This window comes from Cicer arietinum, chromosome 1 (genome assembly GCF_000331145.2).
Source record: "Cicer arietinum cultivar CDC Frontier isolate Library 1 chromosome 1, Cicar.CDCFrontier_v2.0, whole genome shotgun sequence".
NCBI classification, from domain to species: Eukaryota; Viridiplantae; Streptophyta; class Magnoliopsida; order Fabales; family Fabaceae; genus Cicer; species Cicer arietinum.
In genome coordinates, this window is record NC_021160.2 from 887489 (window position 1) to 908035 (window position 20547).

Here is a 20547-nt window from a genome sequence, read left to right on the forward strand (position 1 = left end):
CAGGATAGCATTATAAACTCATGCATCACACACAAAATAATTGCAATCACAAACCTTTCCAAAATCTACAGTTGAAATTATCGAAACAACTCGCTTATTCTCTGTGAAGACATTACAGTACTTGCTATTTACTGCAATGGGATTGACCTAAGCAAAAGAACACATACGAAAAAGTTGAAAATGAATCAATGATAATTAACACACAATGACAGAAAATAAACTCTAGATGTAAATGAAATATTGTCCAGAGCTTTTATTTCACATACTGTAAACAGGCATCCAGGGATATTAACGAATTGCTCAATAGTTCCCGATACTGGCAAATGGAAGCGGTGATAATCCTGCAATAAATAAACATTCAAATCAAAATTTGCAATCAAGTTGACACAAAAGAAAAGTGGCAATGTAAGAAAGCAACAAACACCTGTGGTGCCAGACGGAAAATCACCATTGTTCCATCAACAAAAGCACTTGAACACATTTCTTTCCCCAGAAGGCCTTGAATTGAAAACTTTCGACCCTGAAAGTAACAAATAACAATCCCAAAAGGATTTCATTTGGAATAAATAAATGAATATGAAAGAATAACAATAAAGAGAAATAGAGATATCCCAATATCTATGATACTATAATTTTCATCTAGCTGATAAAATAGATGGCAAAATACATCATTAAGAAAAGTGGGGGATATAATAGTAGTTACATCAAACAATTGGTCTTTTCATCATTAAATTGTTTAAGCAACTAAATTGTTTCATATAAGCAAAAATGAACCTCAGATTATAATTGCATATAAGCAAAACCAATCCCTACCCCACACCTCTATCTTAATTTAAAGCCAAGACGTGCAGGTCCAAATTGAATGAGCAAAATCATGATTTTATCATATTTATTTTAATTTCATGCTGAACAAAAGAACTGATTGCCAACTTCTAGTTCTGACTGATAAATACGTCTTAAGTTATGTGCCCATTCTCAAACGTGATTATCTAAATATTAAAAAGAAAATGCACTCTCGAGACAAGAAACCTTCCATGTGCAAGAGATATAAAAGAAATACCTTAATCCAAAATCTTGAACTATCATCAACTGATTTAAATGCCATTAAACGGCAATCAGCGGCACATACAGCAATATTGTCATGTTCAGCAGAAGCAATTGGTCTTGAACCAGGCTTTAACTCTCTAATGAAAAATTCATTGAATGTCTGCCCAGAACATTATGCAAAATAGGGGTCATCTAAAAAGATAGTTACTGCCATTATGAAGTCTAAATGATTTTCAATAGATAATTGGTCAGACTTTGTTCATCTTCGTTCACACTTGTTGTACAAACAAAATGAATGTTGCTAGCTCAATTAAAAACATTCTTTTAATTCTTAGTATAAATCAAGTTCCACAGGGATAAAGGAAGAAAAAATATTCAAGTGTGTTTTTACTTTGTGAAAATATTTTTGTTTTTATTTTCTAAAATTTGTGCTCATTTTAACATGCTAATATGTAGATGATAACTTTTGAAGTGAAGCATAGTGATAGAGAGAAGATGAAATGTTAGGCAGGGATGACGCATTTTCATAAATAACAAACATAGTTCTTTTAGCATTTTCATTATTTATGGAAATGAAGAAAATTGTTCACTTCAACGGCCTCTTCATCACCTAGTTAGCAAAAAAATTAACAAAAATGTTAGAAAATGAAAAGAAAATGTTTTCGCAGTGTAAACGGACCCTAATTTTTTTGAAAATATTTCACATGAAATAATATTTATTAAATTTAAGTCATAAGACCATATGCATATGAGACGGCATTAATTAGATTTTTAAGCATGACCAAGATGAACCAGCAAATCTTCTTAAATAACTAACAGAATAAAAAAATGTGTTCAGAAGCAGTTGTGCATCAATAACACATAAATTCAAACTACACAGCTTTATCCCACCTTAAAGTGTTCCAGTGGATGCTTGACTTCAGCCAAATTTATTTGATCCTACAAGACAATATTCACTTTATAAGATGGGTCTAAATGTCTAATTGTAGGCAGACAAAGAACTAGGTGAAAAATGGAAATAGATGTGGCAGAAAAAAATGGCACCCTAATATGTCTTGAAAAAACTGTTTCAACTCTTATACAAATACACACACAAACACATAAAGTAGTGCCATTTTTAACTTGTCTTACTATATATTATTACTTGTTTTGATACATATTTATATAGCACATAATTAAATAGTTGTATGCACACATATCTTCTGCATTGTATATGGTTGTCATTTCCTATTGTATTGTAAATTGTGATGTACAATGCCATTAGATGTTTTGTCCTTTAACATTTCATATCATGCTTATGGCAAGAGTAGCTCTTCCAGTTTGCCAGTAGTAAATGTCAGGCATGGACATTGCTTTCACTCCTCTTACGGGTCATTTTTCTTTAAAAGGTCAGTGCTTTCTTAGTTCTTCACATCCTGTGGACATGATGTTGTGGATTTGGTAATTTGATATTCCTTTTTTTTTTTCTTTCTACTTGGGCTGTGGCTCTTTCCCTTTTGTCCTTTAACATTTCATATCATGCTTATGGCAAGAGTAGCTCTTCCAGTTTGCCAGTAGTAAATGTCAGGCATGGACATTGCTTTCACTCCTCTTACGGGTCATTTTTCTTTAAAAGGTCAGTGCTTTCTTAGTTCTTCACATCCTGTGGACATGATGTTGTGGATTTGGTAATTTGATATTCCTTTTTTTTTTTTTTTCTACTTGGTCTGTGGCTATTTCCCTTGTAAAAGAGCCCCAGTTAATTATTCAAAATATATGTTAACATGTAAACTACAGACACTAAAAAAAAATAAGATGGCCATTTGTGAGTATGAAACAAAGTAGTTGCTCAGAATGTCCTTTAAGAACACATAGAATGTGTATTTTTTATTAAAAAAAGAAAGATAAATTATTAAATGAGATGGGTAAAATAAACAAGATGAAAATAGATCCTCCAATTGAAACTACAACACAACATGGGGCATCATAGCAGTTAAGTGAAATTGGTTGAAACTACGATCAAGGGCACCACATATAACATGACTAAGAATTGCTAAGTTCCTCTACTTGCAAAATCAAATTATGCTATCACAAAGAATCAAAATTCAACATTGTCACACCTTAAAAGATTCAACAAATTTTGGTATGTCAGCAGCCGATTCAAGTGAATCCATTCTTGTTCCCTGCTTTTCCGAAATGCTTTGCAGGAGCTCCTTCACCCCTGCATACAAGAGGTTCGCCAAAGTAAAGCAAACGGATAACTCAACGCAGATGGAAAAGTTTATTCAAGCTCATTTTGAATCTCATATTGACGTCAAATCCCATGTCTCAAGTAAATGTGACCCACGTAACAGAAGGATGCGAATATAAGCTCAGCATTTTTTAACCAGCAAATATTTTTATAGCACCAGTTATTTTGACAAAACCTCCTCAATCCTGTGTCACAACTCACAAGGCTCATAACAAAGAGTAGTGACTGGTGAAGTTAAATACTACTCTGTAACAAAATATAAGAAATAGTAGATCAAAGAAAGTTGATGTATTTGGTTCTTACTTCTTTGATCCATTTTTTCTTATATTTTGTCACGGAGGAAGTATATATTTAGCCTACAATTTCTATCAAAATTAAAAACGAAGGAAATAGACAACTCGCATACCTATGTCCATTAGACCAAGACCTATTTTTGACTGATAAATAGCTCTCATTGACAAAACAATCTTTTTGTCAATTAGTTCTTCGACAAGCCTTTGAGACTTCCTATCATATACCTGAAGCCAAAAATAAGTTGAAGTAAATAAATAACAAGTTGGAAGGATGAAGAGGTACAAATATGGAATAAAAAATACCAGTTTTAGTATTGTTTTTCCAATTTCCTCAGTTTTAGTATTGTTTGAGCAAATGGTCTTTACGACCTTATCCTTGAAACCAAAGTTCAACGACAGCTGCCCATCCTGCGTAATTGGCAACACCTACCAATTTTTCGCACGGGATCAAAGGAAGCGTAGTGAAGCTGAAAACGCAAGAGGAGGCAGCAGCAGATCCGGTGTTGGACATGACGATCAACGTTAGGCGAAAGAGAAGAAAAGATGTTGAAAAATCATCATAAGTTGAAAAGGACCTCGGAATGTGCCGTAAGGCCCTGAGCGACGGCTGGCGTTGAAAAATTGGTGGCCAGATGTATCACGCGCGGGGTTAGTGGAGGCGCGTGGGTCTCACGTGCGGATAAGGAGGCGGTGCGTGCGTCGGAGTTTGGAGGCGCAAAAAAAAAATGTCACCATGCCTGCCGGAGGATTGCACAGTGGTCTGTGGTGGTGGGTTGCACTAGAACAGTATACACACAACTGGAATGGAAAAGCACAACTGGAACACAGAATTTTGAAGAGGAAAAAAAAATGAAAGGGTTATGGCACAGCTGGAAAAGGCAGAGCAGCCCTAGGATGAACCACTACTGATACCATGTTAAATATGTTTTACAATAACAAGTTGGAAGGATGAAGAGGTACAAATATGGAATAAAAAATACCAGTTTTAGTATTGTTTTTCCAATTTCCTCAAATTTTCTTAAGAATATCTCTACTTTGATGAAGTTGTTGAACCAATACAATTCAAAAGGTATGCACGACAACTGTTGATACTTATAATCCATGAAAAGGGTGCCAGAAGGATTGATATATGTTATTGGTAGCTTTCTTCTAAAAATGGTGGATGTGATTGGAAAACTCATTTACCAGCATTGGATGGAGGGAATTTCAGAGAGGTTCTGATCATCCTGATATAACTTGAAACATACATACATGTATGATGCATGATATGAATGTCTTAAGATATTTATTTTTAAATAAAAGAAAGAAATCAGAAATTGGAATGAAAAGCATGACAATACCACAATATGGGAGGCACTTGATCCAGATCGAATACCAACATCATAAGATGAGAAATGGGCCCATTCACTCAGTTTGAAGAACCAGCTATATAAACCGAAAAATAAACAAGTGATTTTTATTATCTCATGATATACAACCATAAATACATAACCATAGTCTATATATAATACATGGCACTAAAAAGCTGCTATATAATCCATTAGGTAAAAAAAGATCATGTCTCTTAAGGCTTATATTAGAAGCAACTTGCCAAAAATGTACCCATATGAAGCCTGCTTATCTGTCAAGAATCCTCCAGCCATCACCTGGTTTCCAGTCCCTTCGTCAAAACAAAGAGTTAAGTGGATCATGCTGTTCAACTGGTCAGAAATCTGAAGTACCTCACCACAAACAGGGCAGCAATTCAACAATGGTTCCCTGCTACACCAAAAGCAAGCTAAGAAATTAAGAATCAAACAGATGTAGACAAACAACACCATTACTTTATTCTCTACTGATAGCAAAAGGCAACAACAAGCATACATAACCAAAGCTTTTATTCTCTCGTATTCTAGATGGATCATTACTTTTCTTGTTGAAAAGCAAGAAGGGTAGCCAGCTCATCCATGCTCACAACACCATCTCCATTCTTGTCAGCTGCTTTGAACAGCTCCTCTTTCTATTGAAAAAGAATTGTATTGTTGAAATAGTAAAACTTGTATATACAAAACTAGACATTATATAGTAAAAAGTCATTTTAGGAATGACAAGGCAAAGATTCATTATTTGAACCTTAAAGCTCCAGACCTTCTGTAGTGAAAATTTGGACTTCGTTATGAACAAAAAAGCCAATTTCCATTGTCCAAATTCAAGATTCTAGATTCTAATATTCATATATTATTAGTTTATATAAGCCATAATATCCGAAATTAGAAGACAAAAAAATTCTGAATCAAAGTCCAAATCCAGGTATCAAGCAAACTCATAACGATTTAGCAAGAAAATAATTCAAAACAAAAAAGTAACAACACAGTATAATGTGCAAAATAGCTACTCAAGTTTGAACCTTGCGGGTTGCTAATTGATTGCCAAAAGCATCAATGAGGTCAGAAAATTCAGAAAACGAAAGCATCCCATCTTCATTGTAGTCCTGCACAAACCATAACTTATCTGGTTGACATTAAATAATAGAGGGTGCTGAATAAGATCAAAGATTTCAAATGTTCTTTTAGTGGTAGCAATTCGTGTAACATGTGTCAATATCAGAACAGTGTCATCAACAATCCATGGTGCAATTTTTGTTTAACACCAACACCCTAATGTAGAGGGATGAGACTATATATCATCACTTCTTGTGCTATATTTCTTTGATTTAATCTCACAATAAGCATGGGTTATCAGAAAGAAAAGGAAGATCAAACTTACCACGATGGATAAAATGCGTCTAACAAAGCCTTTTTCTGTTTCAATTGGATCCTGTTAGTTTTCACTTATAATTGTTAGAAAACTTTATCATACCCTGACAAAAATAGAATTGTATTGTATACCATATACCTCTACAGAGCATGAAATGTAGATGTTGCCAACCACTTTTCCAGGGACTGATGGATCTAAAAGGTTGAATATTTCATCGTCAGAATCAGAATCCTGCACCATCATAACATTTATAATGGAAGTGTGTAAAATGAATAATACTGAAAGGAAGTCTAACATCTGTGATTTCTTAAAACAAAAATTAGAGTTTCCTTACCTGGGTCAGAAATTCAAGCAGATCAATCTCACAGTATCCGACAAGAGTATTACTAGATAGTTTGTTGGTCTACATATGAAAAAAATAGTAAACTTAGATGCAGTGATGGGGGGGCATGGGGCCCAATGTTATAACATTAACAGTTCAGCAATTTTAGTTTGTATAATATATGCAGCTTTGTTTCTTTCTTTCACATAAAACAACAATCAACAATTAAAGCCTTGTTGTGCTACAAACAAGGACCTGTCATGATTCATATCTAAAGATAGATCATTTAACTCAAATCATCTTATTAGCTAGTTAAAATGAACACATTTTAAAAAATAAAAACAAAAAATGTTTTCACAAAGTAAACAGACCCTAAAATAAATGTTCTTAATTCTTATCGCACACCTCAAAGACAGAAATTCTTGCAATGTGAGGCCCGTTCTGTTCCAACAGAAGTTTCTTTTCCTGCAGAAGAAAATATCAGTCACGCAATAAATATCAAATACCGTCTTATTCAGTATATCATCCACTCATAAATGATAGAAAAAAAAAAAAAAAAAAGCATAGCTAAGAAAATCAAATGATATGGAGAAGAAGAAAAGTGGAGTGGTGAATAAATGACCCCGTGTAACATTAGGATTTAGGACATGTATTCCATACTCAAGAGCTGCAATCTATGTTCATGTATATCTATCTGATAGGTGGATTGGATGTTATGTGTTACAATTTTGTTGCACAAGACTAAGATTTGTTTATGGAAGGAAGGAAGTATTAGTACAAAGAAATTGTTTATGGATGTTATATCCTAACCGGAACAATTTACCTATCTCCCGACCGAACTTCAAATTATCATAATCCGCCTTAGGAATCAGAGGGTTAAAGACCAAAAAACTACACCAACATATTGAAGAAGCAAAACAAACTATCTATGAATGTAACTAACACTACACTAAAAGAATATGTGATAGTTTAAATAAGATTACTCACGGAATTCCAAAGCGGTTTATCTGTACTGCACCACCAAGAATAAAAAAACAAAATCAATACACGAATTAAGGAAACATATGAATGATGCAAAGTGATGATGATGATTGAGGGATGTTAACTGTTGAGAGGACTTTGTACGGAAAGTTTGTTCTCCGAGTGAAATGCACGCAATCCATTTGTCCTTGAACTGCATCTCCGCCTACAAAACACCACAAAAAAATATGAAAACTAATTATTAATTAAATAATGAGAAGAAAAAAAAAGTAGAGTAAGAGAGAGATGAATTACGCACGCGGAGGAGGGTGAAGAGAGCGATTCCAGTGAAGGTATCGGCGGAGAGTAGTTTGTGAGTGGAGGAAGAAGAGGATTTACTACTTTTGCGGTGAAAATGAAGACGGTGTTTGAAGCGAGCAAGACGAGATCCTTTCTGTTTTGATTCTGATGACAATTTGGAGTGTTCGTGACCCATCCTTTCCGTTCTGATTCTGAAGATGATGATCACAATTTCACACTCTTTGCTTTCAGTTATTCATGTTGTTGCAGATTGCAATGTTCAGTAGGATTGATTCTTTGATTAACTTGATTAAATTCAATTTAGTATTACTACTTTAGTGACTTTACTTAATATTCAAATTAATTTTTAATTCATTCAAATGTTTCTCATTCTTGACAATTGTTGTTAAGTTTAATGACGAGAAGAAATTAATAGAATCTGATTTGTCACTTTTTCGATCTCATGAAATATAGTTTTCATCTTCTTCTTCATCTTTATATTTATAATTATTTTTTATTTATCCTTTACCCTATATTCTCGTCAAATTCATCTTCTCTCCAAATTCACATATCAAATCCGTAAAATATTTAAAATAATTTTTTATGATTAACTATTTAAATTAATTTATCATTTAATATTTTATTCTTAATTTTTTTTTTAAAATATAACAAAAAAGATAATTGATAAACAAGCTCATAATTGATGTTTTGTATATTTGAGATAAATGAGATGTTGATAAGGAAGGTAACCAATAAACCAAACCCATTCTTGGACTTTCTGATCTGTTCTTAACCCAATTGTACACCTAATTTTGTCATTTAACTTAGAATATATACAGAAAGGAAAGGGCACTAATAATTCACAAGTAATTAAGCAATATCATGGATCATGGTGTGTGACAACCACTTACTCCCTCTGTAAAAAATAATATAAGTAAAAGTAATAATTGATGTATATGATAAAAACTTAATTCAAAATGAAGTATAGTGATTATACTGGTGCTTGAAAAGCAATTGAGTGGTTGCATCACACATGACTTATGCTTCCCTAAGCATGCACTTTTATAGACGTGCAAAGGAAAAAACAGAGAGATTGTCCCTTAGCATTGTGACACAAGACAACAACAGGTACCAAATAGCATCAATGAAAGTAGGCAAAAAGCTATAAAGCTTATGTTTATTGTTGAATGCTCATTTGCAAGCTTCCTTCACCTTACTTATAGTACTCAATGGGCTCCACAATCCCATTCACTTTCTATAAACCACAATTGAACGAGTACATACTAAATGCCATGGGTGTGAGGTGTCTTTTTTATACAGAATAAAGAGCAGACAAATTTGAAGTGAATGGGATCTTTGAAAGCATAACGTTATACACTTTATGAATTTCACATAAGCTAATTAGTTATAATTTGGTAAGCTTATTTCATCAAAATCATCCAATGATGACAAGAAAACTTCATCCAAACAAGAGAGCTGATCCGTTCCGTCGTCGTCGTCATCTCCTTTGCTCTCATATACACGACATATCACCCATTTACTATAATCCTGAAATTGAATCATACAAAAAAGCAATCAAATTAATTAACTGTTATAGTACAATAGTTTAATTTCCACTTCATCATATACAATTAAACATACTTTTATTGGTTGTGATTTTATTTTGGATGATGAGGAAGAGGAATTAGTAGAACTATGTGATAGACGAAATTCATGCATGATCCAATTGGTTTTGATACCAACAGAATCTGATTCTCCCATATGAAAGACAAAATGTTTCTTGATGCCAATTCTGTTGTTTTTGGTGCTACAAAACACTGGCTCTTCTATTCCTGTTGGCTTCCAATAACCATTGCAAGTGACTCTATTTTGTGTACTCCTTCTGCTATAGTAATACCATTTGTTTCCCTCAGCCAAAGCTCTACCATGAAGTTGCCATGGATCATATGAGTAAAGGTGAAGATCAGGAATGACATCAGGGTGGAAAGGTAAGAGTGGTGTTTTTTTTCTGTGAAGGAAATGAAGTACAAGCTCTTCATCTGTTGGATAAAAACGAAATCCGGGTGGAAGGTTCACATTGTTAATACTGTTATTATCCATTACTTTAAAAAATTAACAAACAGATAAAGGTGAGTAAGAAGATGAGTTCATTGTGTTTGAAAATAAGGTATTTATAGTGCAAACAAAGTATAGCAATATATTAATAGATGACATGAGGCAGAGTCTAAAGTGTCAAAACGTGAAGCATGATTAAGATGAATCAAATATATAAAACATTACATCTCATCAAATATGCATAATATTATATTAGTGGTAGATCAATCAGCACTATATATAGTGTGTGACTGTGTGTACACCAAACAAGCAACAAGCCGGCTCATAACGGAACGTGATGACTAGATACTTACTTGCTCAACAAAACGGGATCTACAAAAAGTGTGTGTGGAAGTGGAAGGGAGCTCATACTTTTTATGCACTTCTTTTATTTATTGATCATCACAGTTCATGGTGGTATCATTCAGTTCCAACCTACCTCTGTTGTTATCCACTTTTGATGTGTTAATATGGGTTTGGTGTTAGAGCAATATTTGAAATGGGGTCACCCACTCTTGGAGTATATATCTACAACTACATATGCTTCATAATCACCAACTATTATTTTATTGTACCTTTTTCTAGATTGGACTTAAATACAACTAAGAACTTTTTAATTTGGTTAGCTCCCAACCCATATGCGCTCTACCTAAACTAAATATAGTAGCTTCAATGAATGAGGAGAAGGGGAACTGCACATACATCCCATTCCCACACTTTATTGTTATCTTTATTATTGGTTACGAGCACACCCACTTTTTACATTTGTACCACATCTACCTAATCAGGTATAAAAATATAATTAATTTTATTAAATTAGTAGTTAATTTAAACTATAATAAAAATATAGTTAATTTATTACATGATTGACAAAAAAATCTAACGTGTCACATATTATTTATTGTTTTTAACTTTTTTTTCTTTCATTAGAAAGATGGTTTAAAGTTATTTTTAATCTAAAATCATCTTTTCACTCTTTTTTTACTCTACATTTAGTTAAGTAAGTGATTTTCACACACACACACACACACATATATATATATATAGTTTTTGTTTTTGTTTTTTTTTTTGTGTGATTTCTTCATCTAAGGGCGACATTATTTTGTTTGTCGTCTAAGTGCGACGTTTTAATTTCTTGTCTAAATGTGGTGTTCATTTTATTTAAATTGACAAATCAATTTCAATCGAATACATATGCAATTAATGATTTTGACATTATCAACATTGCACCTCAAAAAATGTGGATATTTCAGACACTTAAATTTTATCATATTTGTAAGTTTTGTCACATTTATAGATATTTTGTCTTTTTATGCTATTAACATGAATATTGTTAGTTTGGTCGCAGATTTATCCTTTTTTATTTTAACGACTTTAAATTGTATCATTATCAATCAATGTAGTTTTATTGAATGAATGAATATCGTTTTTAGTCAATAAAAACTATATGATTGACTACAATTTAATTAATTCACTATATGATCTCAATCAATCATTTTATCAACTTAATTAACTACATATGTGCACGAGATTAATAAGATGTCGCAAATATAAAAAAAAATTTAAAAAAAATGAGTGTCTATAAAATATTTTTGTATTATTATATATCATACTAACTTTCAATATTTATATTGATCTATCTATTTTTCTTTTATTGCACTAAAGTGTGTTTTCATTTGTTGATGTTTGGATATTTTTATTTAAATTTAAAAGTTGTTTGTATATAATATAAACAAATCTAATATACATGAAATATAAAATTATTTAGAGTTATAATATACACTTTTTAGTGGAGTCAAGTGTGGTGGTCCACACTCTTATTTCCTCTAACGAGGGATAAGGACTTGTTGGGGTTTGGTACAAATTAAATATTGCTTGACTATTGGTGATGGCTTGGGAAGTATAGGTGTCACACATACATGAAAGTTATTTCGTGCGCAGATTTGTGATGTTTCATCCAAATAAAAAAAAACGATCGAAATGTTTTCTCGACCCTTTCTAACTATTTTTTAAATATGTTTATAGTTTTCGTAAAATATATGTTTCTTTAAAAATAACTAATTGTAGTAATTATTTATTAATAGTAAAATATAATCTTAATAGGTTTAGTTCCTGCATTTTCTATGTTTAGTATTCAATTAGTGATTTTAAAGATTAAAGATAGATGTTTTTTTTTTACTAAAAATATCTATTAAATTTTTATATTAAGATTTAATTCATTTTTATAAAATTGGTTTGTAAGATCAAAAATGTATTTCTTCATAATCTCATCTTATCTTTATTTTTATTTTATGTATGACTTAAATTTTTTTTCCAATACTATTAAACTAGAGACTAAAGATGGATAAAATATTCTATATTTTATAGGATATATATTAAAATTTCATACACATTGAGTGTATTTTTATAACTCAACTAGCAAAATAGATATGCGTTTGTACAAATATCATAACATCCTGACCTGCAGTGTTATTGATAATGTTAGTCACAACTTCTCTTATAACATCCCGACTTTTATTGTTATCATTAGACATGACTTTCTCTTGTAACATTTTGACCCTTATCTAGGGGATAAGTACCGTCTCATTTCATTTTCACTATCAATTGAGTTGTTGTGTAATCTTTATTTTGAAAATTTAAAACTTATGAAAGTTTTGAAAAGTTAAAATTCCAAAAAATCAATTTTGAAACTTACTATAAATGATTAAAAAAGTAAAATTGAATTTTCATATGTCTTGAAGGGTGGTAGGTTTAAGTGTGGGGGTGCATGGTAGAATCCTCTTTAAAAATAATATTTCTAGAACTTAACAAAGGAAATAAAAGGAAGAGAGACACACGGAACCCACATATTGAAATTGTTAGAAAAAATAAATAAATAAATTTAAATAACAATAATTACACAAGAAAATAGCATGGTAACTCCAATTATCTAAAGCATGTATTTAAGTTACATCTCCCAACACTTTAAATGCAAGAGTAAAAGAGAAACGAAAAAAATTAGATACAAGCTTAAAGTATTTTTGATGGGTGATGGGTGCGAATTGAAAAACAAAAGTCATATATATAGCATTGAACTTCCTCTTCCTTTACAATTCTAAACAATGTGAGATTTTTTTCAAATCCTCAATTTCAACCAAACGTAACAATCTCCACCTTGATTGAAATTGATGCATCTTCAACTCTTATTGTCTACACCGACAATCATAGTTTAAAGAATTATCATACTCTACCATAAAAAGTATATTTCACTTGAAGGTAAACCACTTCAAGAACTTCCGCTTGAAGCTAAACCACTTCAAGAACTTCCACTTGAAGCTAAACAACTCCAAAAATTTATTCTACATGTTGAAAACACAATTGAAGGTTTATGGTGCAACTTCTATGTTGACTTTATCAACAAGTTCTTCAGCAATTGACATAATCTCACAACACACTTTGCATCAATGTCAACCAATGTCCATGTGTTAATCAACACATTGAGTAATCATGATTGTAAAAAGACATATTTGATTGAATTTTACTCAAGCTAGAATTATTTCTTCCATCAAATTTCTCTAAGTCAAACTTCACCAGCAGAACTTAACATACATATTGAGATTGTGCATCACGTAGGTACCTAGGAAAGAGAGGTGAGCCACAAATGACGTCAGAATCTTACCTAAACAACACTTCTACAATATAACTCTTCTTTTCTAATATGGAAGATCATACAAAGTTACAACCACATAGCATACTAAGAACTCTATTTCACCGGACCAAACCAAAAGCTTTGATGCCAAATGTTAGGAAAAATAAACAACCACATAGCATACTAAGAACTCTATTTCACTGGAGCAAACCAAAAGCTTTGATGCCAAATGTTAGGAAAAATAAACAAACTAAGAAATTTAAATAATAATCACCACACAAGAAAAATAACGTGGAAACTCCACACCTGAAGGAAAAACCACGCTCATTGTCTATGACAACTAGAAAACAACACTATGTGAAAATTGTTACAACACATAGACTTCTCTTAAACTTTCTATGACCCTTAGTACACAGACACTCTTCAAAGTAGATATTTAAATTACATCTCACAATACTTTAACACAAGGGTAGAAGAGAAAAGAAATGAATCAAATACAAACTTAAAGTGTTTTTGACTGACGGGAAATGTAATGAAATTTTTCCAAACAATGTGACATTTTTCAAATGTTCAATTTTGCGTACCAAACCTAAAAGAAACAAAGAGTAGTTAATAGGTGCGAAAAGTAGTTGAACCTTGAGGATAGCCTTGAATAAGTTGGTATACTTTTATACTTAATAATATATATTTAGTTATCTCAAATAAATACATTTATTAAAAACTAGTAGAAATATGAAAGTTAAAAAAATTATTTGATTGATAAATTTATTGGTCTTGTTTTCACACTTCTAGTTTCTATAGTAACTAAAAAATGATTTTGTCAATAGTAAAATTGTCAAGACAATACTCAAAAATAAAATGAACATAATTTTCTTACAAATAACTAAATTGTTTATCTTAAAAAAGACATTGGTAGTCTATTAAGTACAACATCTTTGAAGCGCACTTGAACACAATTTTCTTAGATAGTTATTGTGTATTTTATTTCATTTGAGCGACTTTAATTTATATTTTATATAAGTAAAATTATTGTAATTTTTTTTTTCTTATTAGTTAAATTAAATATATTAATTTTAACAAAATTATTTAGAAATTGGTCCCCTCATACAAATTTTGCTAGCTTGGCAACGTGTAGATAAGAAAATTCAATAGTATGAAACTTTTCTATTTACAAATTTATATATATATATATATATATACTCAAACATTTGAACCAATTCATCGTGAGAGAAGTTGTAAAAAAAATCAAGAGAGATACACTAAAGTGATGATATTAATATAAAAGTTCATCCGAGTACTTCCAAATTGAAATGCAGTGTTTGTTTTACATGTTGGTGGTGGGAAGTGATCCTAAATATAAATATATCTCTTTACTATGTTAAATTTTACTTTCACTTTATTACCTATCCACTTGCTTCAAATAAAATGGCAATAAATCTCTCACACTCACACTCACATTCACATCAAGCTGATTAATCTAAGATGGATTTACTAGCTGATGGAACCAAAAAGAAGCCACATGCTCTTTTGATTCCATTTCCAATACAAGGTCACATAAATCCATTTCTCAAACTAGCTAAGATTCTTCACAACAAAGGCTTCTACATAACATTTGTCAACACTGAGTTCAACCACAAACGTTTGTTCAAATCCATAGGTCCTAATGCTCTCAATGGTTTTCAAGATTTCCAATTTGAGACCATTCCAGATGGTCTTCCTCATACAAACATGGATGCAACTCAAAGCATTCCTTCTCTTTGTGATTCTACAAGAAAATACTCTTTGGCACCATTTTGTAACCTCATCTCAAAACTCAATGATTCTAATTGTGCTCCTCCAGTTAGTTGCATAATCTCAGATGGTATCATGTCTTTCACAGTTAAAGCTTCTCAGCAATTTGGTTTGCCTAATGTTCTCTTTTGGACTCATAGTGCTTGTGGTTTCATGAGCTTCAAAGAATGCAAGAATCTCATGGATAGAGGCCTAATACCACTTAAAGGTAGATACTTCACACCTTTACAATGTTTATTACTCTAATTTGATTCATGCAAATGCTAATTTTATTATTATTAGGGTAAAGAACCATTGTAGTCTTTGAATATATGAGATGATGTCCCTATAATCCTTGAATGTATTAAAATTACAAAATCATCCTCAAATGTGTATTTTATTAGTCAGTTTAGTACTTGAATGTGTCTTTTGTCGAGTGTGGATTCCTTACAGCAGTGGCATGATGCAATGGTTGTGGAGAGCGTTAGATCTAGAGAGAGAATTTCTAGATCTAACGGTCCCTATAGTTAGTTGCTGCACCTAGCAGCTGCTGCTGTAAGGGATCCAAGTTTGTCTTTGATCACTTAGTTTGGTCTTTCAAAATGTGTTTTTTGTTAGTCATTTTAGTTTACAAAATTACTAATGGGAAGACACACTCAAGGTTGATTTTGTAATTTCGATTATTCATGGGACTATAGTGACATTGTCTCACATGTTTAGAGACCAGAATGAATATTTACTCTTAATATTACTGTTGTTGTTATGAATTTATTATCTTAATTTTCAGATGCAAGTTATCTGACAAATGGACATTTAGACACTATCATAGACTGGATCCCTGGCGTGAAGAATATTACTTTAAGAGACCTTCCTGGGATATATCATACAATAGATCCAAATGATTTACTTTTGAATTTTGTGGTAGAACAAATTGAAGTAGCTTCAAAAGCTTCTGCTATTATTCTGCCAACCTTTGATGCCTTGGAGTCTGATGTGTTGAATGCACTCTCCACAATGTTTCCTAAACTCTACTCAATAGGTCCACTTGAGTTTTTCCTTGATCAAATTTCAGATAACAGATTTGAATCTTTTCATTGTAATTTGTGGAAAGAAGAGTTTGAGTGTCTAAAATGGCTTGATTCACAGGAACCAAATTCTGTTCTTTATGTGAATTTTGGTAGTGTTATAGTAATGAGATATAATCAGCTGGTTGAACTAGCTTGGGGACTAGCAAATAGCAAGAAAAAATTCTTGTGGGTGATTAGGCCTGATTTAGTTGAGGGGGAAACCTTACTTGTGCCACAAGAAATTGTCGAAGAAGTTAAAGATAGAGCACTAATGGTTAGTTGGTGTCCTCAAGAGAAAGTTCTAAAGCACAAAGCAGTGGCAGGATTTTTGAGTCATTGTGGTTGGAATTCAACAATTGAAAGTATAATCAATGGTGTGCCTATGATATGTTGTCCATTTTTCAATGACCAAATTCTGAACTGCAAATATATTTGTAGTGAATGGAATTTTGGCATGAAAATGGATAGTGAGAATGTAACAAGAGATGAGGTGGAGAAGCTTGTGGTAGAGTTAATGGATGGCGAAAAGGGTAAGGAGATGAAGAATAAAGCAATTGAGTGGAAGAAAATGGCTGAAGAAGCAACCAACATTAATGGTTCATCATCTTTGAATTTGGATAAACTGGTAAGTGAAGTGCTGCTATTCAAGAGTTTAGGCTAAAAGAGACATTGCTGGTTCATTCATTCTAGATATATTGTTGTAAAGATAATCTTCTGAGGATGGTTTGATGTATTACTATTTCCAAATCTTGTAAACGTTGGATTCAACATTATCTTTCTCATTATTCATGTTGTATGTAGCTTGGGTCATTGTTTGAATGCTCTACTTGTTTTGTTTTGCCAAATTATTCTTTTTCTTATATTATATCTCTAACTCTAATAATTGTCTTATGGTCATATCTTCAACAATAGATTCAAGATTAGTCAATTCTACGTGGTTAATGAATTTCAATTAAAACTGAATGGATTAGAAATACCTAAATGAATTCTGACCGGAACAATCCTCGACCAATCAAAAAAGATTAGTTGATTCTTGGCTTTTTCCATGAACATACTAAAAAAAATTCAATTAATTCGCACTCAAAAATACATACAAGTCCATAAGTTGAATCAAAGATGTTTATTTCAAACAAACAAAAATAGATGTGATTTCAGAGAAGAAAAGAAATAAGACCTTTACTGCTATCTCAAATCAAATGAATGTTTACTTAATAATTTTCTATACATGCCTATGCTTATAAAGTGAAGAAATGAAGTTTTCAATATATTGATTATGGAGATCCTTGTTACTATATTTCTTCCCCATCTCCTTAGCATTCTTCCTATAAGCACTTCCCTCTTCATCCACCATAGCAAATCTCAATGCCTTAGCAACTGAATTCCTTGTAAATGACCCATCTTGCTCATTCCTCACTATCTCAATTCCCACTTTCTTCTCTTGCATCACTCTTGAATATAAAGCTTGGTCTAACAAAAAAGGCAACATAACAAGAACATGTCCAAAATAGAGACTTTCTATCATTGAACCAGAACCACAATGAGTCAAACAACCACCAACTGAACCATGAGCTAAGATCTTAGGTTGTGGTGCCCAATTTTTCCAAACTAACCCATGATCTTTTGTCCTATGTTCAAATCCATTAGGCAACTCAATTGATCCATTCTTAACATCCCTCAGAACCCAAAAAAATGGCAACCCAGAAAGCTCAATTCCAAGAGCCAATTCATTGATGTTTTCTTGGCTTAGTTTCACCTCAGCACCAAATGCAATGTACACAACAGATGACCCTTTTTGTGTATCCAACCATTCTTTGATTTGAATCCAATCAGGACTATTATCAACTTCATCAAAATCACTTATTTGCATTGATGGTGGAAGCAATCCAACAGGAATAACAGGCTTATTGTAAAACTCACCAAGAAAATCTAACCACTCAGGTTCAAGATCTCTTGAGCTTCTAATAACAAACATGTCACAACCCGAATTTGTTTTGTTGAGATCAAAAACAGGTGAAGCTCCAGTCTCATTAACTTTAACATCTTCAAGCAATTTTTTCACCTCATAAGATCTTAAACCAATCTTGGTAGGAAAAGGAATCCACTTTGGTGGACCATAGTAATCTTCATCATTTTTTCTAATGGATTCAACATCACCAAGTTGTTGTTTTGGTGTATCAAAGAAGCATATGCTCCATGCAGGGCAAGGACTAAAATAAGCACATGATATATTCATGCTTCTAGCTATCTGTGGTAACCAACATGCTGCAAAATCAAAGAAAACCCAATCAGGATTAGAATTTTTGAGTACATCAGATACAGATTGTTGAAGAGAATCATAGGCTTGTTTAAGGTAATAGAGTTTGTTGGAAGGGATGTCAGAGGTGGAATCTGCATTTTGTGGAAGATGGTTTGTGTCTATGTGAGGTGATAAGGGAAGTTTGATTAGATGAATAAATTGAGATAAGGTTTGTGGGAGTTTAGGGAGACGGTTTATGATTGAAGGGGTGGATAGGATTGTGACAAAGAAACCATTTTGAGCAAGGATCTTGGAAACCTCGAAACATGGGTACATGTGACCCATGGCTAGCCATGGAAACATGACAACATGAAGAGGTTTGTTGTTTTTGTTATCCATGAATTAATGTATGTTTTTGTCGGAGTTGTAATAAATTAATTAAGATGGCATGTGTGTCTTATTGTTATAGGGGAGAGATAGAAACAGATGAAGAAGATGGAGATTGAGAATGAGAGAGATTGATTGAGTAACAAAAAAAGAAAGAAAAAGTGACATGTGAAACACGCAGCTTCTAATTTATTCCGCTAAGTATGCATTAGCCAATTGTTGCAAATTATGACCTGTTCTGTCGCTCTGTTATCCATCTGCAATTAAAAAATAATAATAATAAGAAGTAAATATATATCATATTTGTACTACATTCCACCTTATTTTCAACATTAATAATAATTTGGTTTAATTGCAGTTTTAGTCTATTTATTTTATTTGAATTGCGAAAGTAGTCCTCCTATTTTATTTATCTCTAGTTTTGGTCTCGTAAACAGAATTTTGGTCTAAAATTTGATGAAATTTTATTTTTTAAAGTCATACTACACCATTTATGATCCTAGATTTCATATACAATTGTTGTACGTGAGATCTTGAGATATGGTGTGACTTAAATAAATGCAAAAATAAAATAAAATTTCATCAAATTTTAGACCAAAATTATGTTTGGGGACCAAAACTGGAGAGAAACAAAATAGGGAGACTATTTTCGCGATTCAGCTAAAATAAGAGGACCAAAACTGCAATTAAGCCTAATAATTTTTAGAAAAAAACAACACAAATTGATACTTTTAGTTTAGTCTATCAAAAAATGGAGTAGAGCAGACTTACTTAAATAGTCGAGTTAAAAGTTTCACTCCGTCTCGTCATGTGGTAGACTTGTGGTTCGACCTGCCATTTTTTTATTTCACAAAAAATAATTATAGCGATAATATTAAAAAAAACACATTTTAATATTTTTAATAATAAATATTTATTTTATGAATGCTTTTTTATAATAAATTATAATTAGTATATTAAAGAATAATCATCAATGTGATGAGATGTTCCAACGCTATAGTATCATTGCCATATGTAGATGCATCTTATGATTTTGATTGAATATACTAATCACAAATATCAATTAAGTTAATGATTATACAAAAGACTTGAGAATCAAGAACTTTTTTGGAGTTTTTTTATTTCTATCAATAGTTGCTGGGGGATTAAAATTTATTATAATATATTTTTATTGAGTATTTGGAACCGTTTTTTTTTACAATAAAATAATGGACAGCAAGATTCTCGTGGAAGATCAATGTGTTGTCGTGGTAATAAAATAAACAAAATAAAAATAAAAATTAACGTTGAATATATCCGAAATAAGCCATGCTGGATGCGTGCCACACGAGGGATTCAAAAAATATGTAAAACACATTGATAATTATAAATTGTGTATTTTTATACGGAGTTAGATACTATATCCATTTTTAATGTTAAAAAAATATCACTTTTTATAAGCCACTAAGATTAAACCTCGTTGCCTATTGTAAAAAAA

At 31.9% G+C, this 20547-nt stretch overlaps 4 protein-coding genes across 6 annotated transcripts in view; 1 reads left to right on the forward strand and 3 right to left on the reverse strand.

Moving 5' to 3' along the window:
• LOC101504195 (phosphatidylserine decarboxylase proenzyme 2-like) overlaps positions 1-8364 on the reverse strand; it is a 9764-nt gene extending 1400 nt beyond the window's left edge. The window contains exons 1-18 of one of the 3 annotated variants that reach the window (XM_073368742.1): positions 7908-8364; positions 7735-7814; positions 7616-7640; positions 7034-7093; positions 6641-6709; positions 6445-6537; positions 6316-6366; positions 5957-6040; positions 5478-5569; positions 5173-5331; positions 4911-4995; positions 3684-3795; positions 3147-3247; positions 1939-1986; positions 1061-1207; positions 425-520; positions 267-341; positions 55-147 (exon numbers count right to left, since the gene is read on the reverse strand). In XM_073368742.1, coding sequence (XP_073224843.1) covers positions 55-147; positions 267-341; positions 425-520; positions 1061-1207; positions 1939-1986; positions 3147-3247; positions 3684-3795; positions 4911-4995; positions 5173-5331; positions 5478-5569; positions 5957-6040; positions 6316-6366; positions 6445-6537; positions 6641-6709; positions 7034-7093; positions 7616-7640; positions 7735-7814; positions 7908-8084 — 1647 coding nt within the window. In that variant the 5' untranslated portion in view covers positions 8085-8364. Of the gene's footprint in view, positions 1-54; positions 148-266; positions 342-424; positions 521-1060; positions 1208-1938; positions 1987-3146; positions 3248-3683; positions 3796-4910; positions 4996-5172; positions 5332-5477; positions 5570-5956; positions 6041-6315; positions 6367-6444; positions 6538-6640; positions 6710-7033; positions 7094-7615; positions 7641-7734; positions 7815-7907 lie in introns of those variants that run through there. The other 2 variants (XM_004485488.4, XM_073368749.1) reach the window with 2 other exon arrangements.
• A 443-nt stretch (positions 8365-8807) lies between these two features.
• On the reverse strand, positions 8808-10260 carry NAC01 (NAC domain-containing protein). Its single transcript, XM_004485490.4, has 2 exons — positions 9530-10260; positions 8808-9436 (listed from the first exon to the last, which is right to left on the reverse strand). Exons 1-2 carry the CDS (start codon positions 9986-9988, stop codon positions 9290-9292), a joined length of 606 nt encoding a protein of 201 aa, XP_004485547.1. The 5' UTR covers positions 9989-10260; the 3' UTR covers positions 8808-9289.
• Positions 10261-14838: 4578 nt separating this feature from the next.
• UGT85J2 (7-deoxyloganetin glucosyltransferase) lies at positions 14839-17273 on the forward strand. Its single transcript, XM_004485491.4, has 2 exons — positions 14839-15609; positions 16168-17273. Exons 1-2 carry the CDS (start codon positions 15093-15095, stop codon positions 17106-17108), a joined length of 1458 nt encoding a protein of 485 aa, XP_004485548.1. The 5' UTR covers positions 14839-15092; the 3' UTR covers positions 17109-17273.
• A 275-nt stretch (positions 17274-17548) lies between these two features.
• Positions 17549-19251, reverse strand: UGT91H7 (soyasaponin III rhamnosyltransferase). Its single transcript, XM_004485492.4, has one exon. The coding sequence runs from the start codon at positions 19080-19082 to the stop codon at positions 17667-17669; it is 1416 nt and encodes a 471-aa protein (XP_004485549.1). The 5' UTR covers positions 19083-19251; the 3' UTR covers positions 17549-17666.
• Positions 19252-20547: the final 1296 nt, after the last annotated feature.